A 26293-nucleotide genomic window follows, 5' to 3' on the forward strand; every position below is an offset into this window, starting at 1 on the left:
CCAACATGGACATGTAACACGGGACTAAGACTAAATAGCCAACAAAATTAACATTAGAAGTTAGAAAAATAAAAATTATTATAAAAAATGTTTTCCATCATGCGTCACTAAATAGATTGTTTTTCAACTAATTGACTGTTCTGGATGGTTAAATCGCTCAGCATCCGACGAGGTCATTAAAGTAGAAGAACTGTTTTTCTCTCCCATGTCTGTACGATGGATCCCATCTGGAACTAGTGAAGCATAGAAGCCTGAACATACGGACTGTATCATCTCTACTGTACTGTTCCTTCATGTGCATTAAACATGATCAGGCACCTGTGAAAATCGAAACCTTTCAAAGCCTCATTTTTTTTAAATGCTCTTTCATGTGTGAATTAAATCTGATCTGGCAACCCTTCCAATAAATCAGTCACATTCATGGCTAGGGATCCTGGAATCTGGCAACTCTGCCCATGTTCTCATTATAATCACAGTATAGTCAGGGTAACAGAGTCAGTTATAGAAAACCTCTCTGTCTGCTTGACAGAATGTGATGCTAAAACTGTTTGAAGGCTTCTTAATGATACATTTTGAGACATCCGGAGGGAATCGCTGCACGAAAAGCTTTAAACTCCTGTCTTCTGGCAGTGAGCTAAACTTATTTTTCATTTGTTCTGTATCGGATTCCTCATCCACCCTCCAAAAATGTCTTCACTGGAGCCTCTCTCATCTTCTGATCTTCTGTTTTCGATATTATTAATACTTTATAGAAGTGATGAGAAGACAGTGAAGGCGTGTTTACTGTGTGTGTGTGTGTGGACACGAAGACAGCAGACACGCTTTAAGACGTCTTCCTACCCCACACTTCCAAACATTTCATAATGCTCTTCAGCAGCTACACTTTCTACTCTTCATCTTTTTTGTTATTTTGTTATCTAATGCAATGACATTCACACATTAAGTGTTGACTTAAGTGTCCAAATACTTTATGGGGCCACTGTAACCTTCTCCATATTTATACGTACCGTGAACTTCTCGTTGTTTCTTCTCTCTCTAATGTGAGCACAGATGCAGAATCACACATCTGGCAGGCTGAAATTAATGATGCGATTGTGCTGACATACACACACAGGTGGCCGTCATCAGCTTTTACCAACATGATCAGATCTGCATCACTCCCTGTCCATCATATCTCATCCCTCTCCTTTCCTTCTCTCTCAACTCTATTTGTTAGTTCCACTTTACATATCGCATAAAATTAAAGATGCAAGATATACTGTACTAATGCACTAAAACTGAATATTCTTAAGTGAGAAATATTAAATTGTTTATTCTGAAGTATTTGCATTTATTTGACAATTTAAATAATATTTTCAAGAGTAATTATTTTACATTGCTTAACAGCATAAATCTCTGAATTGTGAAAATAAATTAAATTACTAACTAAATTAAAGTAAACAATTAAAAAGTATGAACACTGTATAAACTGTGCAAACTGTGAAATAAGATAGATTCAATTAGTTCAAATGTATGAGATTTAACAAAAATCATTATAATTAATATATATATATATATATATATATATATATATATATATATATATATATATATATATATATATATATATATATATATATATATATATATATATATATATATATAATTATAGCCACTTAGCTTATTACATATTCAATTAAATAAAAATAATAAATAAAAATATATTGAATTAAATATTTAGATTTTATTTAATTTAATTAAAAATAGCAACATATTAACTTACATTCAATTAAAATATTAAAATAAATCAGTCAGATTGTCTACTGATGCTCAAGTCCAAATATGAAGCATTTTATGAGTGGATTTTAATTTGCTAGCCAATTAGCATATTTTGAAAGGGTTAAAAAGCAAAGTTAAATTATTGGGTACGAGTAACATTAAAATCTCATTTGCAGTAAAAACCACCTCCAAATTCACAGTAAAACATGCATTATGGGAACGCAGTATTTGCTCCTAATGTGCTTTCGCTCATATCAGCTAGTCACAAGCCAGTAAGCAAACACTCCATTCAACTCAGTGTAAATGTATTGAGTTTCTACTCCTTCACTGCATATTAGGAAAAATGACTTATTTTCGGAGGCAAGGATAGAGATGAGCTGATGCAAAAAGCTGCCAACTTCATTTGCAGGCAAACTTGTGAGGCAAATCTGGGTAGAACAGAGAGGCGATAACAAAAAGGCGTTATAAAAATGTCTGCCTTGATGAATGACCCTTTAAACATGGAGGCACAGGGTCTGGTGCTATCAGACTTCCTATGACAGGCAGGAGCTGCCAGCAATACATCTATCTCATGCTTAATTCTACATTTCAGACGGCCTAAAGCAGCCAGTAAAGCTAAGTTAGTCCTATTGCAACACTAAAATTAACTGAAAATTGAACTAAAATTAACCTATTATAACACTTCAAATGATCAGTTAATAGTTAGGACAAACCTCTGTAACATCTAGATCTCCTTCAAGGTTGGACATGCATTATCCTATTTCTGGCATTCACAAATGAAATTGTGAATAAATAAATTGGACAGAATAGACACTAAACAACATGCAGATCAATTTGTTATTTTGTATCTCCGAATAATAAATCAGATGAATGACGGACAGAGTCATTCTTTATGAATGAGAGTCTCTTCTTTAAAAGTGCAGTCGTTTCCCTTTTAAAGATGCCTTCAATCTAGATGATTGAAAATTTGGATACAGAGAGTGTCCCTTCCTTTCTAATTCACTGATGTCTCTTGTTGCCAGAGCCATCCATCAAGACTGTGTCTGAATACACAATAAAGTGCCAAATATGATTCATACTTATACTCAAGCAAAGTTCTCTGCTGACTGTTCATACAGTACTCTCCTTTAATAGCCTACCTGAGAGTATTCCTACATCAGTGAGCAAAGAGTTCAGAATAAGTGATTCCAGACCAGATTTCATATTAGAATTCTAAACAAAATGTTTAAGAACATGCCATCACAGCTTTGCTGCCATTTTACAAATAATCTCAAAGTATAATAATACTACAGTAGTTACTACAACAAACTATTTCTCTCATCTGGGAGAAAAAATATTTGAAATAGTAATTTTTCATAAAAATTCTGATTTCTCAAATTAAAAGAAAAAACTTTACGGGGCATATTTTAACGATCTAAATGCAAAGTGTAAAGCGCACGGCGCAGGTGCACTCAGGGTGCATCCACTTTTTTACGATGGAAAAACGGTTGACGTGCCTGGGTGCATGGTCTAAACGGGTTGTCCCTATTCTCTTAATGTGCATACACACACACACACACACAATACAGAAAAAAAAACTAAATACAAAAAGATTACCAAGGTAGTTATTTATTTTTTTTTTTTAAGAATAGAATTAGAATAGTGATTGCTAAAGTTAGAGGGTCAAATGAAGATGAAAGAGATTGATTCTTGAAGATGGCTAAGGACTCAGCTGCTCGGATTGAGTTGGGCAGGTCATTCCACCAGAAGGGAACATTTAATTTAAAAGTCTATTAAAAGCTATTAAAGTGTGGTTTCTGAGATGCCCTTTGCCAGTAGGGTTGATAGGAGGATCTGGTGGTTAACCGTGTCAAAAGCAGCGGACAGATCAAGCAGGATAAGTACTGAAGATTTGGATTCCGCTCTTGCCAGTCTTAGAGCTTCAACAACTGAGAGCAAGGCCGTCTCAGTTGAATGTCCAATTCTGAAGCCAGATTGGTTGCTGTCAAGGAGGTTGTTGTGTGTGAGAAATGTAGAGACTTGGTTGAACACAGCTCGTTCAAGTGTTTTTGCAATGAAAGGAAGAAGGAAAACTGGTCTGTAGTTCTCTAAAAGAGATGGGTTGAGGGTGGGTTTCTTAAGTAGTGGAGTTATACGAGCATGTCTAAATGATGAGGGGAAAACACCGGTGTGGAGGGATGTGTTGATGATGTGAATGAGTGCAGATACAAATGCAAGAGAAATGGCTTGAAAGAGATGAGATGGAATAGGATCAAGCAGGCAAGTAGTAGGGTGATTAGAAAGGATGAGTTTGGAGACTTCTGCATGTATATATATATATATATATATATATATATATATATATATATATTTAGCCTTCAAAAAAAAAACCTATCCATTGTAATCCTGTAATTTTTTATATTTGGCAAGTTTGTGTTCTGCTGTGCGTCCCTGTGTTAAATAAGCAGCATGGACACTCTTTAAATAACAAAAAATTAAATAAAAATTGCACCGGACTTTAGACCAGGTTGGTCTATGGCACAGTCTATTTTCAGCTCCTTAAAATAGCAATGCGCCAGCAATGTGCCTGAACACACCTGTTTCTTAGACCAGCATGCCCATGGGTGCACAAATGAGCGCAAATGCATTTGCTAATTAAACAACGTGGCGCTGGATGGGAAAATGCGAATGGCGACGGACTGAAACTAGCAAACACACTAGCGCTGCACCTTGTGTCTTTTTGGTCTTTTGATCACACAAAAATAAAAATAACTGAGCATCAAATCAGCATATTAGAATGATTTGTGAAGGATCATGTGTCACTGAAGACTGAAGTAATAATGCTGAAAATTCATCTTTGACAACAGTTACATTCTAAAATATACCAAAATAGAAAACAGTTATTTTATGTTATATAAAAATCTCCTTTCAATGCATGTTTCATCAAATTAATGCTGGCTTGGTGAGCATAAGATATTTCTTTTGGAAACATCAAAAAGTCTTAGTTATTTCCATACTTCTGGCTGGAAGATTATAAAGTGTAGCTCAGTATCTTATTTTATGGTACTTTTTAATGCTTTAAAGCTTCAGTCCACATTCATTTTAATTGCAAGGACAAGTGCGGCCAGTACATTCTTTAATAATACATCAAGCTTGCGTTTCCCAGAAAAAAAAAAGTTGGATTGGAATGACATAAGGGTGCGTAAATGGTGACAGAATTGTCATTTTTGGATGGCGAACTATCCTTTTAATGAAAACAAATCACAAAGTGAAGCTGGAACTGCTACATGGCAGCTCAATCAAAGCCACTATTTGTAGGAAATATATTTAGAAGAAAAATAAATGACCTTATCAAAAGTTTATTGCATATCTTTCTATTGTTGGCAGCATCTTTCCTCTAGCGCTATTCAAACAAAATAACAAAGCCTCAACGATGTCAATTTGTGCTTTCCCAATCGTAAAACGGTCCCTATTACAAAATCTGTACCTTAAAAACAGAGAAAAATAAGACCACACACACACACACACACACACACACACACACACGCACACACACATACACACACACACACAGATACAAATGTGTCTTTAATTTCAAACGACAAAGAAAACCATCATACAGATGCAATTTCAATGTTGGTGACCTTAAGTGAAAAGAAGTTCTATTAAAGCGAGTTTCTATTAAAGTATTATTAAATTATTATTAGAGCAGATCATGTTTGGAGACTGCAGAGATAACCCGAGGTTAGCATACTTATTAAAAATCTTGAGTATGACTTACTATTGACTCAAAGGTCTTTGAATATACCTACTAATAAAGGTTTAGACAGTGAAAGATAATTGGTTTTATTATCATGGGGGCTTGGTCTTTTGTGGTCCACTGTGTTGGCAGATTTTTCAAGAAGCGCTTCTTATCTCACACGACCTTTTCTGTACAAAATGCCAGCATGTCATCGAGACACTGACCTGCTTCCTTTAATAATCACAGAGGCACTTCAATTAGTTATTCAAATGTGTTTAAGAAATAAAACAATATGAAAAAAGACAGGGCACTAGCAAAATCACTCATTATCGAGTGATTAACAAACAACAAAAAAACGTTTGACATTTTAATAACCCTCTCAATAAAACCGTTTTAAGATTCATTCCACATCATTCTTGGGCTTATTGTGCATGCAGAGGCAAAAGCAAATTTCATAGCTGCACGGCTGTGGTAATTACTGCAGATAGACTTGATCTTACTTCAAATTTAGTAAACTAAAAAGCAAGCAAAATATATTTGAGAGCTATAGCAGAGAGAAAGACTTTCAGGAAAGTATCACATAAAGATGGCTTCACTCTTTAAATGTAGCAAACAGCTCAGCATCAATATTCTTTTTTCTACTCTGTTCATAGAAGAAAGTTCTGTTCTTATTTTTTCTTGATGTCAGTCCCTCAAGCTCAAGACTTCTTACCTCATACTCCTCTTTAAAGCCATAACCCTGCCCACACTTCATCTGGGTGATGTGTTGGAGCAAGTCTGCCACTCTGATGGCCGGTTGGAACTGGCCGGCCTGGTAGGACATCTCCACCGACTCACAGCCTCCATATGGGTACGTCTGGATGGTCATCGAGGGCTGGGACATCTCACTGTGGCTGCCATCTGTGGAGGAACAATTCACAATCCTTGAGTACCATCACAATTTTCAATTGCCAGCTGGAAGGTTGCTGGTTTGATACCAAACAAGGCAAGCAAGGCACCAACCCTGGATTGCACTTTCCTATATTTATGACATAAAAGTAATTGAAAAAAAACTCTACCAGTCCTGGTTATTTTATGTTATGAAACAAAATCCATCACTCTATAACATAAAGGTACCATTGGGCAGCATTTACAGTTTACCTAGAAAAGGCATAATTCATTTCTACATCCTGTTGGATTCACAATCTCCCATGTATGTTACAATCTATCAATGTAAAAGCCTCAGGCAAAAATGGAAACACTAGAAGATTTTGAAATTTTAATCAATAATTTACAACATAGGTTTAACTGCTATAATGAAAAGTGCATATCTGTTTCAGACCATCTAAAGATTACACTGGATTCTTCTAAATTTTCCCCACTGCTAGTGATATTATAAAGCTTTCAATTACAAACCTAGACAAAGCTAATTTTTTTATATTAATAATAATAATAAATAAATAAAAATAAAAGTGTAAATACACATTTTAAATGTGATACAAATTTAATGACCACCTCAACTCTCTAATATATAATACTAGTCAAAAGTTTAGAATAATTAAGATTGTAAATGTTGAGAGAATATTTTCTATAGTGTATATGATCTACTGTACCATTTAAAACATTTTTTGCACATTTAAAATGCTCACCAGGGCTGCATTTATATATTTATATAAAAATGCAATATTGTGTAATTTTATTGCAGTTTAAAATAACTGCTTTATATTTTTATATATTTAAAAAAGTTTTTCATTCCTGTGATGCAAAGCTTGATTTTTTGGAGTATGCTAGCATAAAGATGAGCTCAAAGCAAACAGACGAGGACTAAAATACACTTCATTTTGCATTTATGGGAACTAGCCAATTGCATCACACAGATCCTACATAATCTGTAAAACCATTCAAAAAATGACAAAGAAAATGCAAATATTAGCAGTCTAGGATATCATGTTGTTCTCAAAAAAGCACAGCTTTGTTTACTGTGCACTAATACCTCTCAATCAAGACCAAACCCCTGAAAGCTCGGCTAAGACCTCGACTACTGAGAGCTATCTGAGTGTCATTCAATCACAGCTCAGAGCAGACTTCACTTATGCATAACAATATACTGAGATGCAGACAGTGCGTCCTTGCAAACTCTCTTTTATTAGAATAAGACTGGGAAGCAGTTTATTGATGTTAACGAGCTTTTTAAATAGAGGAATGGAGGAAGCAAATGACAGAGAATTTTTAATATGGTCTGCTTTAACCGGCTAAAGCATCATTCAGAATAACAGAGTGATGGAAAATTACTTGACAAATTATTAATATGGCTATTTGCATCTTAATTGCCCTGAAAATTCATTATACACAAAAAATGTAAAATCCATACCAAACATCACGCTTTCGACATAGCAAAATACAAGTAATTAGGACCGTAGTATTTTTAGTGCCAGTAGGAAAAAGCGGCAAAAATGTATTACGAAGAAAACAATTATGCCAGAATCGTAGCCTCAGGACACAAAAAGTAACTAGCAGAGAGATGCTAAGACTGCTCAGTGAATCTGAACTGGTTCACAATCAGCACACAAAACATCATTCGGATCTGACTGAACTGTGAGCTTTGATATTTGTTTAGGAATTAAAACAATTTGCCTATATTTTGCATATAATTTGCTGCTTATTAGGCAGCAAACAGTTACGGTTCCCATTGACTTCCATTATATGGACAAAAATACAGTGGAGGTCAATGCTATATTACCATCATTCTTCAAAATAACTTCTTTTATGTTGCACATAAGTAAGTAATACAAATTTCATTTTTGGGTGAACTATTCAATTTACTTTTTTTTTTTTTTTTTTTTTTTTTTTACCAATATTTACATTTCAAGTCAACAATTCAAGACAAGAGCCAACGAAAAGCTTAACATTTTAAGCTTGACAGTTAGACATAAACTGCATAAACTGCGTGAATAAATAAATGCATATGTGCATTCATAAAATGATAACAAATATTCACAAAACCTTTACAAATTTAGTTCTAAAACAAACTATTGTTCACAAAGTAAAAATATTTGAAAATTACAGGTCATAATATTCATATTGGTCAATGCAAATGTATGGTGGAAAAATATGTTATTGACTTAGGCGCCAACATATAAACACTAAAAGAGAAAAAAAGAGTAGTATGAGATTCTAAGGTCTCTCAATTTACTGCCCCTCCTTTTGCCTTTCTCCTTCCCTCTATCTATCATTTTTTAAATTAATTAATAATTCATGTGTTTTTGTCTCAGCAGCATTGAGTCAATCTCAAAGTGGTGGCCCAGTGGGTGTATTATGTTGTTAAAACCACGCGTCTGGCACATCCAAGCCTGAGAAAGATCGAAGAACTCCTGCTCTAGATATGAAAGGTCAACTGCACATTTAAGGTGACTTCATATATGTAGATTATGGATAATTATTTAGGTTTAGTAATTTTGAATCTTCAGGATGATGAGTTCCGACAGTTATGAGTTAAAAAAAGAGAGTACAGTTCATAAATAAATTATACTGAATCATTATTAGATTTTACTGTGAGGTCCTTTGGGATAAAAACACCTAAAGATGATGGGGAACATAAATCATGCCTCCCTCGATCAAAGATGAAGTGTGTATTTTCTGTACAAAACAGTAAAATAATTAAATTGTCTGAAGAATGTTTATTCATTAATAATGTTATTACAGTAATAAAACAAAAACACATTTAAATGTGGAAATGTGATTAATTGTTTTATGATGTTTATGCTTTACATCTTCATATTTATATTCCTATAAAAATGCATGAAATAATATGGATCAATAATAATACTTTGCATACTTTTTTAATTATTAGTTAGCTAGATGTGACTCACACAGGGCAAAAATGCATTTTTATACAAAACTCTCTACCATGTCTAAATCATTTTCTAATATATTGCACATTTTCAAATTCTAATCATATCTTCTAACACAATGTTCTCTCTGCATTCCTCACAGGTGCAAAAAAAATAGGTTTTTGATATGATAAAGTAACATTAATACTGTTTAAAATGAACGCTATAAAAAAATAAATAAATAAAAATACAGTGACAGTTTGAAACATGAAGGTTCTTTTGCTAAGAACCTGAGGAGAACTGACTTCACCCCCCCCCCCATTAAAATATTAAACAAGGATCATCATTTTGAGAGATGTAAAAATACACAGCATGTCCTGCAACAGCACAACTCCAATGCATGTATTGGCCTATATTACCGTTCTAAAATTCCTGTCACATTGACTGAAAGAGAGAAAGACAGACATTGGCTATGCCAAGTGACTATTCTTCTTTCGGATAAAATTGTCTAATTTTGGTCCTGTTCTGTCCCTTAATGGCCTCTTCATTTGAGCATTAACTTTTTGTTGACATTGCATTATATGCATTCAGAGTATTAGAGCTAAAATCACATTAAAGCTCAATTATCAGCATGCACAGTTATATTATGATAAAGTGATATTGCCATTAACAATAATTACCTGACAAGTCACAACAAAACACAGGTGACTAAATAATGATGTTGTAAATGACTTTCAAATGTCATATGTGAATGGGTCTCTTATGGCTGAGGGTATATGGAGGAAAATAAACGTGAACTATAAACCTCTTAAATAATATGTGTATACTGTATGTAGAAAGCGCTGTCAAGGTAAAGTTACTTGAATTATTAGCAAAGTATAATAAGTGTTAGCACTGGCATTGTCGCAATATATAAAACATTCAATAAGATGCTTCTCTATGTCAAACTTTTTGTCCTTGGCTACAAATTTGAAAAAGTAATCTGCAAGTAGACTCTTTAAATATATACACTATAATTCAAAAGTTTCAATACTTTTATTCAGTAAGGATGCATTCAAATGATCAAAAATGATAGTGGAGCGTTTATAATGTTAAAAACGTTCTATCATGGTTTTCACAAACATTCAATTCAATTAAACAGAAAATGTTTTCAACATTGATAAGAAATGTTGGAGTAATGGCAGCTGATAATTCAGCTTTGCATCACAGGAATAAAATGCATTTGAAAATATATTCAAATAGTAAGCTATTTCAAATTGTAGTAATATGTCAACATGTCAACAATCTTATTTACGTCTATTTTTTTGTTCCTGTAAGTCTCCTAAGCTATGAAAGATCGATCTTTGAGTAATATCATTCCTCTGAATGCCATTATCAGAGTTAAGCTGGTGTCGCCAGGCGTCTTTCAGCTAACCAGCAGAATCACAGACATCCCTCAGTGGGTTATCCATTTCCAGCCTCTAAAACTATTGTTTCTCCATGAAACCAAACCCTTCTCTCTCTCTCTCTCTCTCTCTCTCTCTCTCTCTCTCTCTCTCTCTCTCTCCATTCCTTTCTCTGTTCCTCCATTCTGTTTTTTTTTTCATTTCCATCGATCCTAAAGATATCTACACTCCTCTACAACATCTAAATCTTTCACTCTTTATCTGCTCTAAAACACTGCATGCACCCTATTTTCTCTACCATTATCCTCTCTTTTTCTTACACAATGTTCTCTCTCCCAGGTGCAAAACCTAGACTACTCATCAGTAACCTTGATGATCATCTCTGCGTGGATTACAGGAGAAATGATTTTAAGAAACACGTCTCCCAGTTCCTGTATGTGATTACAAAGGCTTTCTTTCTGCACCGTGATCGATAGCCTGTAAATGAACTGGAAGCCCCATATAATAGGCAGGTTTATAAATGATTAGGGGCTGCCAGTCTTTCTCAACCTCGTAATCTCAGAGACATCGTTTCGGCAGGGAGCATCTCCAGAACAGAAATATGACCGCCCTCACTGGGAGCGAGAGATGGGGTCTGTAAAAAAGAATGAAAAGACCTTTTTCTTCATTTAATGCCTCATTCTTTTATCTGTACAGGTGGCTTTATTTATCTTCTCTCCATCTCACTATCTTAACCCTCGACTCGATTTCACCTTTTCAATTCTTCTTAAAACAATCAGTACTTATTGCAGTGCTTGCTAGGCTCTAGAATCAATTCAACCTTTGTTTTGTAGATCATTTCAATCTTAAGTGTATTCTCCATTCTTTTCTCTAAAATTGTTTACTTTTAAAGCAATTTAACATTTAAGCGAAATGGTCTTATTACCCTGACATAATGAAAAAGCAGGCCAATATATGAGTTCAAACAATAAAATCACCAGAGAAAGTTACTTCCTAAGCAAATCCTTATGTTTTTCAACTAAATTACAAACACTTTATGTGGAACAACATGCTCTGAAGAATTGTGCACAATAAAACTTAGAGAAATCAAATTCATTTTGATTTTTCATGTGGTCCAGGGCTTTTACAATCTTACAAAAAATTATATTTCAAATATATGCTGTTTTTTTTTTTGTTTAAAAAAAAAAAAAAAAAAAAAAACCTTGTCTCATGGTTTCCAAAAAAATTCTAAGCAGCAGAACTGTTTTCAACGTTGATAACAATCAGAAAAGTTTCTTGACCAGCAACTCAGCATATCTGAATGATACTGAAGGTTCATGTGATACAGACAATTTAGCATTGCAATACAAGAATAAATTACATTTTAAAATATAATCAAATAGAAAACTGTTATTTTAAATTGTAATTATATTTTACAAAAAGTTACTGTATTTTAGGTCAACCTTGTGGAGCAAAAGATGAACCGCTATATTATTGAGGTATGAATTGTTCAAACAGTGTATTTATGCATTTACTCACTTGCTTTCCTGTAAAGTGTGACTGACGCACTGCAGCAGAGAGAATTTACATCTAATTCCTGCTTGCAAAAAGTCATTCCCGCATTTTTTTTAACTCTACAGTCATGAAAATAGACATGTGCCATTCTGTGTATGGTGCTTTGGAAATTATTCAGAATTTTCAAAATCCCACTTGTATTCTTTTCTTCTGATCCATTCCTTTCTTCCTCCTTCCCAATCCTCTATTAACTCCCTCTCACTGCAATTCATCTTTTATCCTCCATCACCTTCTACTGCACTCCCTTAATCTCAGATTTTCTTCTAGTATTTTTCCGTTCATCCCTGGACTTGGGATCAGAATGGGTCAGTTTGGCATGAATGTGAATGTATGACTGTGGCATGTTTGACATCCAGTTTACACATATCTCACAGTCCACATTGTCTTGGTTCAGTTGATAAAACACCTGATTCAAATCCCCTAGTGCTTGATGTTTTTTTTTTTCTCATTTTGCTCTCCCTCTCTCTTCCTTTAATACACTGCCTGTGTGCTCATTTTCTCTTTTCTCCATCTCCAAGCCGTCTCCACCTTCATAACCTCTGTAAATACGTTTGCTCTCAGTGGTCTATTGGCGTTGAGTGTGTATGTGTATAGGGGGAGTCGTGGTCTTCGCTGCTGAGTGTAGCTTAAAGCGAGAGTTTTCAAACTCCTACTAGAAGCTGTCAGGATCAGAGGTGCGTGTTTAGAGACCCCTGCATCTGAACCTTTTAGAGTGAACCTTTGAAAGGAGCTTTTGGACTGAATAAGCCCCGAGCCCACCGAGATATCTATCAGAAATCCCTTTTCAAAAGCTGACTGTAAAGAACGCTTTCAATATCTCCTGAAGAACGAGTAAAGGATGAAGCTTTGCGTGACCAGGAAAAACTTGAAAGTGTCAGCAGTGGAGCTGAAGTACTCTAGTTCACTCTAGCTGCTAAAGGGAGTGTGTTTTCATCCAAAGAACGCCAGCCAGTGAAGGTAATGACAAACATGTCAAAATAATCTGCAAACTCTTACTGTAAATTTGGGACACTGATGAAATCCAATTACTATTTGATCTTTTGCAAGTATTTCTTAAAGGTTTCACTGAAGATGAATAACTGGAAATTATAAATAATAGTGAGAAATAATGATAAATTGAAACACAAGAAAGAAAGAAAGACAAGTGAAAAAGAAATTAAAGGAATAAATGAACTTTAGAGGTAGGAAGAAAAACTGAACTAACAAATGAAAGATTAAATGAAAGAAAGGAAGTAAATCAAATCAACAAACAACAAAAGACAGGAAGATGAACAAACAATCAAAAGAAAGAATGAGATGATAAAATGGATGGAGAGAAGGAAGAAACAAGGTAAAGACAGAATGGAAGGATGGAGAAGTCTTCATTATGAGCTATTGCCATTGGCTGTGAAATTGTCAATCTGCCTTTAAAAATACATGAGGGAGTGTGAGTAAGTGAGTGATGTGACATTCAGCCAAGTATGGTGACCCATACTCATAGAATTTGTGCTCTGCATTTAATCCAAAGTGAACTCACACAAAAACCGTGAACACACACCCGGAGCAGTGGGCAGCCATTTATGCTGCGGCCCCCAGGGAGCAGTTGGGGGTTCGATGCCTTGCTCAAGGGCACCCAAGTCATGGTATTGCCAGCCTGAGACTCAAACCCACAACCCTAAGGTTAGGAGTCATACTCTCTAACCACTAGGCCACAACTTCCCTCGTCATGGGAAGGAGTGTGTGTGTGTCACACACCAATCTGCCAAATCTGAAAATTAGCATTCCGATGAACGATCTGATTCAAATCACTTTCCACACATTGGGATATAAACGTAGACTTTGTTTGAACTGACAGAGGGCTTTCATTCCTCTAATCTGTCTCAGTGTGGGACGGAGACATCAGTGTGAGGAGAACACCACCGACTCCTCACTTAAACCACATTCAGCTGCCACTAAATTACAAGCTGCAGTTAATTTGATCGGACTTGGACGAAAGTCTCGGGCACCCGCTTTTGACTTCAACGATCAATGTTATGATCTTTCATCATCTGAACCCATTCTTTATGACTCTTGAATGAAACTATATGCTTAATAGTGATTCACCTGTGAGTATTCATTTTGTCATCTTCATTATACATTTACATTAAAATACACAGAAGACACTGTTTAACATAATCGATGTGTGTAGAACTGAACAGTGTGATTTAGAGTCAGCAGAGGAGGAAAAGTGTCTTACCTATGGATGCTGTGGCAGGGACCGGCTCCTTAGAAACTGCAATTAAAAACAATAAAACTTGACATAAGTGCCACACAACTTTTGCTGTAGAGTATTGTTCTGATATTTTTAAGGGTTAATAAAGCGGTTGTTATTGTAAACTAAAAATATTACAAATTGTTTATTTAAATAAAGCTGAAATTAAATTAAATAATATAACTTCATTTAAAGAAATAAGTACTATAATTACTTAATAAATACATTAATATTATAAAATAATAAATTACTGAAATAATACATTTAAGCTACATAGAAATGAAAATGCAAATCTAAATATTTTGAAATACGATATATATATATATATATATATATATATATATATATATATATATATATATATATATATGTGTGTGTGTGTGTGTGGGTGTGTGTGTGTGTGTGTATATGTATGTGTTACACTGTTGAAGTTCAGAAAAAAAATAATTCTGTCATTTAATTACCCTCATGTTATTCTAAACCTAATTGTTTTTCTTTCATGTAACAAAAAAAGAATATAATGGTTCTATCAAAGCTTCGAAAAGGATGCAAAACACTATCAAAATGTATATCATATATGACTGCATTATATTCCAAATCTTCATGAGTTGATACAATGTCCAGTTCATGAATCAATCATTCTTTTGAGCTAGATATTTTCAGTTAATCGGTTGATCCATTTCACAAAACCAGTCTGAATGAATCGTTTGCAGACTAATTCAGTTTTTGAGTTTTATTTTATTTTTTTAATTTTTTTAAAATATGAAATATATGAAATAAGAGTACTGCATTATTACTGGCTACTGAAAAGCATCATCAAATCAAAAAGTAAGTTGTAGGAAATGTTCAGAGCTTTGTGAGGTTCAAGTTCTGTGATTGGCTTGCTGATACATTATACAGTTCAAATCTTTTGGTTACCAGTCCAGGAATTGTTCTACATGGACCAATTCAAAATAGGAAGCCACACACCTGAGTAGTAGGAGTTGAGGAGGGTTTTACTCTGGAGGGCTTTACCCGGGATGGAGAAGGAGCATGGAGAAGAGGCGGCTGGGAAAGACAGAGAGAAGGGCACTTAGTACTTACACACGCTGCACATGTCTATAAAACACCACATCATGTCCAGATTAATAGCTGTGTCATATTGTGACAGAATCACAGTGGCAACAGAACAAATGGTTTTTAGGTCTCTTTCCAGGAAGGAGGCTGATATTGCACTAATCAGCTGCATCTTTCTGCAGTCAACAAGACCTTTAAATGTCATGGACTATTTTGAACATATACACATGAATATCCTAACTCAGAATAAACAGTGGATTTCTAAACAATAAAAAATGTAGACTGAAAAAAAAAGTTTACAAACAATTGCAAAGAAACAGCAAGTAACGCATTGATTTAAAATGACATTTTGAAGTAGAAAAACTTAAATAATAAAATATATTCCAATAATCATTGTTTTATTTACACCTATGAAAAATATATAGATATTCTTACAGTGACTCCCACTACAAGTGAATGAAAGTCACAAAACACACTCCTAGAGCTTCACTCACTCCAGTAACCTTCTTTTACTCTTCTCAGCTGAAGCCCATATCACTTTTACGTTCCATTTTAGTCACCTATCACTCCAGATCTCCCTTTACACAAATCCCCATGTGTCACATGTGCCGGCGCATATGCATTTACTCACATAAGGATCTCTACAGAATGTGTTTTGGAAGCAAAAGCTCACGGGCCAGCAGGGTGAGATCGAGAGCATTGAAGAGTGGAAGGTTGAGGCAGGTGTCTTTGTGTTCATTTAAATGGTAATGCAGCTAAAATGCTGAGTGTGTAGGCTGGGATCACTATGATCTCTATTTCACACATCTTCTGCTGCATCGTCTTCAAAAAGCCCAGATGGAAAAATATATATATAAATAATAATAATGATGTGTGATTGTAACTGTGGAGCCAGTGAGAGGGAGGACTGGATATAAAATGAGAAAAATAAAATTACAATATATGAGATATTAAGGCCTGCAATAATTTGGTGCCCACAGAAAAGGCTTCAGAAATTGGAAGGCATGTCATTTACAAAGTTCAACACATACTACACTCCAAAGATTTTCCTCCTACAATCAGTGTAAAACTGTGAAGAAAAGCAGTAGATTCCTGGGCCAAAAAAATTGTAAATCCAGCACATGCACTGCTTTTCAAGCCATATATATATATATATATATATATATATATATATATATATATATATATATATATATATATATATATATATATATTATCAAACTAGTTTTTTATTTAAACATTTAAGAATTGTACATTATTTTAATATTCTTTCATTTTAAGAAAGTTATATTATATTTTAAGACAAAACAGTGATTAAGAAAAATATTTTTAAATAATACAGTCAGAAACAAATAATGATTTTTGCAATTCCAACACAGATATTACCCACAGCATGTTTAAAGTTTTAGATGAAAGTGTATGGTCTCTCATAGTGTATTACTAGGCTTTTTTTTTAAATGTATTTATTTTTATAAAGAACTGCTCACAAACAGCAGTTATGAGCTGGACTGAGTTCTAGATTGTTTCTGTTCCAACACACGTCTATAATAAAGAGGCTGTACTTGTTCAGTAATAGTGACTCTCAGATCATTAGATACATAACAGATACAACAACAGCCTCCAATTACTCTGAGCCTGTAATGATCCGAAATAAACATTCAAATGAACTGCATTTGCACATCCACTGACCAATGACATTCAAAAGAACTGAGAAACACTAAACATGCAGAACACATTGCCAATCAGTGTTGATTTTAAAGGAAATAAATGTGATCATTATGCATAATGACATTCTCTCTCTCTGTGCATCTTGCTCTTATACTCCGTTGCCCCCTCTTCTTCCAGCTCCATTCAAATTACTCTGTACACAAAGGCCACAGTGACATTTTGTGCAGAAAGCAACTCAGAAAGACCCATCCTAATTACAGCCCTTTCACAGCATGCCAGAGCCCACTTAAAACTGAGAATGAAAGAGAGAGAAGGAAAAAACGCCTAGTCCAAATGCCACTTGCTATTCTTCTCCAGCACCTCTTAAAACAGCACGTCAATAGCAAAGTCTCTTGATATGTAGAACGCTTTGGTCCATGCTATTAAGTTACAAAATAGCTCTCTATGGTGGGCGACGTTCAGATGTGTGATGGGCAGGTGTGAGACAGAGGCGTCCCGTCATTTGGTTTCCTGATGGACGCTTAGTGAAAACAATCAAGGAGAATGGTGAGTTGTGTTAAAATGATAGATTGTTGACCGCTTTTGACCCCTTTTAGGGCTTGCTGAGCTCATCAGTGTGATGGTGGGACATGCAGGAGGTTTGCGTGATTACAATAATGAGTCTTGAGATTGGCTCACACACACTGCGGCTACTCCAGAAGATCCTGGTATTTGGGGAACGTGGTGATTATATGACCTGTGGACTTTGACTTTTGAGACTGGTGGAAAAGAGCAAGAAGTTCTCTAAAGAGAACCTGTGAAAAAGGTCTGATCGAACAGGAAGTTAATACTCTATCTTTCAACAAATCATCTGATGCCCATTCATGTTTATTCTGAGCTATAGTTAGTAGTAGGTGGTTGGTTCATGTGCCACTTAAACTAATTAGCCTTTAGTAGTCTGTCACGCCACATTAAAGAGTGTCAACACACCTTTATTATTTTAATTTCACGATTAAATTGACAGAATTGGAAAGCTGAGATCTTCAGAAATAAACAAACCGTACTGAGATTATTGGACGGGAGGCATGATACAAATAATGTTCAGTAAAGATTGTGCACGTATGACAAATATTGCTGTATTGTATTCCAGCTCAATAGTTTCAATGCATTGCTAATTGGTTCATTTGTTTGTTAATCTATCCATTTATTCATCCAAGTATTAATTTATTCATTCATTACATTTTTCATTTAATCATTTATTTACATGTGCAATATTTCACTCATGTATTAATTAACTTAAATGTGTTTATTTATTAACTGATTTGAACTTTTTGTTCATTCATTCATCCATTCATTCATTCATTCATGCATTCTTTATGTGAAATTCGCTTTTCTTTAATTTGCTAATTTTTTGTAAATTAATTAATTGATTCATTCTTTCATTTGTGTCTTCATTCATTCTTTCATTATTCAGTGGTTAATGCCAATGCCCTTCTCTAACCCATACTGTTATTAGAGCACAGACACATTCAAAACAAACAGAGATTCTACAAAAAAACAGGGCAGACCAGTAATGTCACAGCACAATATTTGCTGAACTCACAGAATCCGTTGAGGTCCTGGTTGCTGGTGGAGAACGGATCGTCCTTGTGTAACGTGCTGACTTTTCCAGTGCTTTTATCTGCTGTGCCTACAGGCCCCATCTCTCTCTGCGTGCTGCTGTTGGCCGTTTCCTTCTGTTTTTTAGCTAGTTTCCTTCAAATCCATCCACAACAGGACACAATTATACATAAGATCAAAATAAGATACTTCAGTGTCATTGCAATGCTCTTGGCTAGTGCAAACTGTTAAACTAATGTCTAAACAGGTGAAAGAAATCACTTTTTTTTTTTGGATTAAACAAAGGCTATTAAAATCAGTTATCAGCTTCATTACTGCTAGACTTGCTGGTTTTAGTTTAGACATTTATGTATTGCATAAACGGAACAGTATAGGAGTATAATAATAACAATATACATCACTTAACCAAAGCACTGTCACAACACTGCTGTAAACTGACATATAAGATATACAAGACAAACACACACGGACAGACACTGGGCACATGGAGGACAAGACGTGAGCCATCGTTCTATTCCAATGGCATTGATTGAAATATTTATGTAACATAATCTAAAATATATATTCTGCAGTGATATATGCCCACAAGTGATAGAGAACAAAAATCACAAACCTACTCAAATCAAGAGAGAGAAACTCAAAACCTTGCCATGCAGAACAAAGCTAATTGAACACTACAAGTCTATTGATCAGGAAAAAGTTGTACATAAACACATTGACTTGTAGATAATGCAAACAAATACGTTAATGATATATTTATATATCGTAACGCTTTCTCATAAAGGGTCAGTATAGAATTGTTGAAATGAGCAGCGCACATATGGATGACAGCTATAATGTTTCATAACTACAGATGTATATCACTATGAATGTATTTGATCCTAATTAAAATTGTGATATGTTGAATAAGTGACCTAGCAGTTCTTACTTTGACACATTGAGCTGTGAAGTTGAAAAATGTGGTTTGCAACATTTCCTGTTCTCATTCCACCGATCAAAAAAACAAATAATCTTCAGCAGTCTTTATAAAGGCAGCAGACTTCACTTCTGCAGGTCTTTGATTTGTCTTGCTGTTCATAAGCTGAGGTCTCCCCACACTTGCAGAACTCCAAGGAAGATATTACTGTCAGCAATGGATTGGAGTCATCCAATAAAAAGACTCTGATTCTCCAGGTCCCACAGAACACCATTTGACCTCAATATGTGCTTGCTTCTCTTACGGGGACGAGCTGATATTAACTCTTTGTTTTCTTATTTTCTCTGCTGGGAATTTGAAAAAAAAAATATAAATAAACCCTAATAAAGATTCAGCTTCCTCAAAAACCAGGGCAACCTTTAAAATTGGGGCCATTTTAGCTAGGTTGGGAAATAAATTCAGTAACATTGGTCTTTGGTGAATGAGGATCAAAAGAGGACGGAAAGTGTTCAGAAGCAGGTCTTAACACCAAGAAGCAATAAGAGAGGGCTCACGACTTTCCAATTAAGCAGCAAAGTATCAATGTGATGGCTATAAAGTGTTGAGATTTCATTGTAGAAACTGCAATGCACAAACTCTATACCAAAACCTAGTGTGCTCCCTGCCTATTCAACAACCCATTGGCTCATCCCACAGTGTATGCTGAAGGTCACAGTATTTTGTAATACAACAGCCATCAGACAATAAAACCCACTGATTGCTGCATTAATGTGTCTCGTTTCAAGTGTCAAATTCTGGACATATTGCAAGTGGCATAAACTATAGATAATCCTTAATGAATGTCAGCGCAGCACTTCATTAAAAGTGGAGGCTATAATATAGTTACTGTAGATCACCATAAACAGTATTTATAGCACCAAATTTTGTTAATGTTTTTTTGTAAAAGAGAAAGAGAGAGAGGGGGAACAATAAGGGGATAGCTGTAAAATCTGGCTTGATTCATCATTCATGCATAAAATTCACCAAATGTTCTTTAATAAGCATATCACACTTGGTTGAGCTAAAACTTGAATGGAGGATATAATACAAAGACATATGCATTTCTGACAGCAGAACATGCAAAGTCAAGGCAGCGTGACTTGTATTAGTAAGCTTGTAGAAGATTTCAAAATATCCTCTATATTAACCACTATTGTTCACTTGTAGGGCATGGTGTTAGCCAGGACAAGGTCATGGGTTTGATTCCCAGGGAATACGTTGTTACTTTTATATTGATGTGTTTGAATGCACTTAAGTCACTTTGGATAAAAGCATCTGCCAAACTTGTAAATGCATGCACACACAAATCGGTGGAGTAGACATGGTGATGCATCAGGAATAAACATTACTATAACCATATACACTGAAATTTTTTTTCAAAATAATTTTTTCACATTTTAGAGTGGCCTGTTATTGTGGCCAGCCTAAGGCACACCTGTGTAATAATCATGCTGTCTAATCAGCATCTTGGTATGCCACACTTGTGAGGTGGATGAATCATCTCGCAAAGGAGAAGTGCTCACTGACAAAGATTTAGACAGAACTGTGAACAATATTTGAGAGAAATAGGCCTTGTGTGTACATGGAAAAAGTCTTAGATCTTTGAATTCAGCTCATGAAAAAAGGGGGCAAAAACAAAAGTGTTGTATTTAAAATTTTGTTCAGTGTATATGGTGATGGTAATGTCTATTCCTTATGCATCACAATGTCTACTCCATAACTTGGTGTGTGCATGCATTTACAAGTTTGGAAGATTCTTTTATCCAGAGTGACTTAAGTGCATTCAAACACGTCAATATAAATTTAACATCGTATTCCCTGGGAATCAAACCCATGACCTTGTCCTCGCTAACGCCATGTCCTAAAAGTTAACTTTGTGCATACAAGCAACTGAACAATAGTGAATAATATAAAGGATATTTAGAAATCTTGAAAGGTGCTAAGGCAAGCATAATGTCTTACTATCTTCTCAGATGCATGTACTGTTGCATGCAAAAGTACAAGCAGTGCTTAAAAATAACATTTTGCCACATCTGCCAAAGCCTGATGACTTGAGTAAATTTAGTGGCCATACTTTAAATATTTTCCAGCCATAAAACTTTTGTTATTAGTATTATTAATAATAATTATTTTCTTCTTTTTTATATTTAAGTTTTTTTTTTTTTTTGCTTTCAAAAGTTTAACTATAGAGCTTTTAGTTTGGCAGAAAACTGCAGGGGATTTAAAATTTTTTTTTTTTTATTAAATGCATCCCTTTAATTGACAACAGACATGTACAGTACTGTAAATGATGCTCATTACAAATTTGGGAAAATATTTGGGTCCTGTTATATTTTCAAATGCACGTTATAAGCAACTGAAACTCACAGCACTTGCAGAGATTGGGTTTGTGTGGAGCCGCATGTATTGTGAACCGAGCCTCTCTAAGTTATCATGAGCTGCTTATGGGAAAAGTTCACAACACAGCACATAAGATTATAAATTTATATAATAACAGTACAGTCTTTGCAATTTGATGATCACACCAAACCATACCACGTTCTGAGGCATGGTTAGAATTAATAAAAACACTTACCGGCAAAGTGGTGAGTAACACGGTTTGATACACTTGCCAAAAAATATTTTTACTCGCATTTGGTACTTGGAGAGTGTTAATTTGCACAAAATTACAAACCGGAAGTTTTTATTATTATTTTATTATTATATGATTTATGGGAAGTCAAAATCTCTTTCCTATCTGGCTTTTTTTTTAAAGTTTGTAAGTGCAAGGACAAAAGTGAAGATGCACATTGATCGCTTTACTAACTCTGAAAATGCATGCTGATACATAACCCTGCTGAATATGAGAACGACTCTGTCTCTGGATTTGGGGAATATATTGGCGTCATGGTTAGCTTTAGCTTGTAGCTGTCTGTCTAGGCCCTCTCAGATGATATCCTTTTGAAGGAGCTCCTCCTGGCTGTGTTCTTTCTTTCATCTATATTTCAGGAGCAGGGAGAGAGTGGTGAGAATGCACATAGTAGTCTGACTGTGAATCTGAGCTTTTAAATCCTTTAATGCATGAGGTAAACATCCTGCAGCAAGGCTCTGTTGAACACAGAGCAAATGAAAGAATCCTGTGCAGTAAATGCTGAGGCAGGCATAACCGTAAAGGTAACGCCGAATAGTGTAATGGAAAAGTAATAAAAAGTAGAGGTGGAGTCCACAGACCAAAGAGATTTGACCTGAACTAGCATGAAGTCAATAATAATTAGATAACAGTGGAGAAACATCAATTTATGTGCACATGAGTGCAATTTATAACTGGGACTACTTATGTTTCGAAGCAATCTGAAAAACTTGTAGGTATATAGTGCATAAGATGGTTTATGGGTCAAAATTGACTGTTTTGCAAGAAAATGGAAGTTCTGCGATGTTAAAACATTGGAGCAAAGTGTGATATATAATACTGACTCAAGAGTTAATTTCAAATGTAACTTGTCTTCAATTAAAAAAGCTTACAATTTAAAAAAGCTTTGTCTGACATGGCAAAGTTGGATCTGGTACGAATACTAATTGTCACTTAACTTTAACTTGATTTTCATTTATTTTGTTCTCTCACTTTTTTCTTATAATGAACTAAGGAGGTTTTACTATTTCTCAGGGATTGTTAAAAGTACTTAGTAAAAGCTATTAGTAAATGATGAACAAAAAAAAGGATGGTTGGTTATGTTCTGTATTTAATGCTACTTACAGGTAATAAGAGTAGGAATATGCATTTCTTCTGGAGCAGCAAGATAAGAACAAAACAAAAACAACAACAAAAAAATGTTACAGAATTTAAACATTTAATATATATATTTAATATGAACATAAAAAAGTTAATATAAAATGTAAACAATATTATAAAAAGCAAATTAATGTACAGTCATTAGATATGGGAATACAAAAATACCACAATTAAAATAATAATAAAAAACAATAATATAAACCAAAATAAAAAAGGAACCAAAAAAAGGATAAACACATTGATTAGTGATCAGTATTGTAAATAAAGAGATGCATAATGATAAAAAAATAGTAAAACTTGCCACTGTTACATGCTGTTTTATTTAGACAAGAATATGCAATGCAGCTTCATGTAGCTATGCTATAGATTTCTGTTGCCTGAGACTGTAAGTTTAGGTTTGCAAATGGCCTTTGCATCAGTAATAGTAACAGTAAATCTGTAAAAATGATAATTTGATAATAAATGAAATGTATGAAACTGCACATCTGGCTCCCCTTCAAGTGAAAAAAAAAGTGTGAAAGAGAACAAAAAAAAGGAGTAGTTTACTGGTGGGAGTGTGTGTTTGGACAGCTAAAGAGATGAACAGGAAAGGTGGGTGTTTCACAGACATGTTGTAGCTCTGTTCTCTGTTAAGAGCTCAACAGAGACAGAAAGAGAAAGGAGGAGGACAAGAGACACCAAAAGCAGTTGGCGAACACATCACGCATTTGCTACTCCGAAATGAGGCCTTGTCATCAGCGTGTCTCAGTGTTGAAGTCTCTGTGGACCGGTTCCTTCCAGGTAAAGACATACGGCAAGCTAGGACAGCGATAGCAGCCTGATACGATAATAAAGACCAGATGGTGTCTGCTAATGGTGATTCGATTAACTGTAATACTGGTGATGATATGCAAGCGAAGTTGTCAGTTAGTGACTTTGTGGCCGTCTGCTTCCTGACTGCGCTCACTGCTTTTCATCGCTCTTCGGAAACATATCTTCCATGAGGTGCATGCTTCGTTTTTTACAATATACAAATGAAAAATTTTGCCATTTTAGTCAAACCATATAAATCAATCAATAAAGAATATAAATTAAATAAGTTGGAAATTAATATTAACATTTTATTATATTATATATATATATATATATATATATATATATATATATATATATATATATATATATATATATATATATATATATATATATATATATATATATATATATATATAGTGCAAACCTTTACACTGAATTAAAACAATAAATATACTGTATATATAAAAAAGTAATCATGTTTCGACCTGTGTTGTTGCATTTCATGCTAACAATATAGAAATATCTCTCCAAATTTCCCACCATGTATGAAGCTGCTAAAGAAACCATATACAGTATTAATAACCAGAGTTATTAACATGTTTGTACACTACAAATAATCTTCAAAACCTGCCACTTTGCAAAAACCTTTCCAATAATACAAAGCCGAATATCCATGCATCAGCCTGTCAGAGTTACTCTTTGGCACACAGAGATGACAAAATTCTCACTTTGTGTATCATAAAAACAAGCTATAGCACCCAAACTGCACGCTTTATCGCTAAAGCAGCGCCAAAGTAAATATATTTAATGACCCTGTGACTTCTCTGTAGGCAATAAAAACACAGTTTGGATATGGGCCGTTATGGAAAATGTGTTTTGCAATGGGCTGACGGTGCTAAAACAGATGCAGACGGCTGATGCGTTAAGCGGCATGCATATGCAGCGGGGGCATCCATCTTTGGCCATTTCATCTCAATGGCCCTTTAAAATGGCCTGCTGACATTGTTCTGATGATATTAATAAAAGAGAGCGAAGTGAAGAGCACCACGGCGGGTGAAGGTGGCCATAAATATTAATAGAGTAGAACTGTGAGAAGCTCGCAGCATAAGTGGCCTCTTTATTATGTTGTGGTCTCTCCCGTGATTTATCATCATTCCTGAATCGAGACGCATTTCTGGTGTGAGGAGAAAGTGTGATACACACAGTGATGTTATATGCCTGTACTGCCACTTTACACTAGAGAAAGACGGGGTAAGAGAAAGTGTTCAGAACTTGACAAAAGATTGGTTTGTTTAACAAAGTGCCAAAGACTTCATACATCTTCATTTCAGCTAATGACTGTGAACGAGACAGCGTGGATTATTAGATCATAAAATCGATCATTTATCCATTCAGGCTTGAATGCACACGCACAATTGGCTGACAGGCATGTAGAAGTGTGCACACATGGATAGATTCACACGTCTAATCAGGACATGCCAAAGATTTCTACTGCATTTATATAAAACTAATTATGACTAACCCAAAATTTAGCTCAAAATAATTTATTTATATATATATATATATATATATATATATATATATATATATATATATATATATATATATATATATATATATATATATATATATATATATATACAGTAATCGTTAATTATTTTTATTTCTAAGGATGTCAGATTAAGCTATTCACACATACACATACAAACTGTTACTACCATTAACATAATTATTTCAGATGGCAATACCATGGTACTTTGCTAGTGTATATACTACAGTAATTGATGCTCACATACAAGAATAACTACAAGAATATAATAGAACTATCATGGTACATGTGCAAAAACATGGTTTTACCTTTGTAAATGTCAAAAACAAAATTATTGTCGTAATATGTGCCTGAATATAGTAATAATTTATGTCTGTATCTGCATGGCACTTCAAGATACTTTAAGTAATACAATGGTAACACATAACTGATTTTATTATATAGA

At 34.6% G+C, this 26293-nt stretch overlaps 1 protein-coding gene across 7 annotated transcripts in view; it reads right to left on the bottom strand.

The window, feature by feature from the left end:
• The window catches only part of LOC128015952 (receptor-type tyrosine-protein phosphatase T-like), a 247730-nt gene that overhangs the window by 36037 nt on the left and 185400 nt on the right, over nucleotides 1-26293 (bottom strand). For 4 of the 7 annotated variants that reach the window (XM_052600218.1, XM_052600217.1, XM_052600219.1 and 1 more), the window contains 5 exons: nucleotides 23469-23498; nucleotides 18764-18915; nucleotides 15427-15504; nucleotides 14443-14478; nucleotides 6192-6379 (listed from right to left, as the gene is read on the bottom strand). In XM_052600218.1, coding sequence (XP_052456178.1) covers nucleotides 6192-6379; nucleotides 14443-14478; nucleotides 15427-15504; nucleotides 18764-18915; nucleotides 23469-23498 — 484 coding nt within the window. The remainder of the gene's footprint in view (nucleotides 1-6191; nucleotides 6380-14442; nucleotides 14479-15426; nucleotides 15505-18763; nucleotides 18916-23468; nucleotides 23499-26293) is intronic. The other 3 variants (XM_052600216.1, XM_052600214.1, XM_052600212.1) reach the window with 1 other exon arrangement.

This window comes from Carassius gibelio, chromosome A6 (genome assembly GCF_023724105.1).
Source record: "Carassius gibelio isolate Cgi1373 ecotype wild population from Czech Republic chromosome A6, carGib1.2-hapl.c, whole genome shotgun sequence".
NCBI lineage: Eukaryota > Metazoa > Chordata > Actinopteri > Cypriniformes > Cyprinidae > Carassius > Carassius gibelio.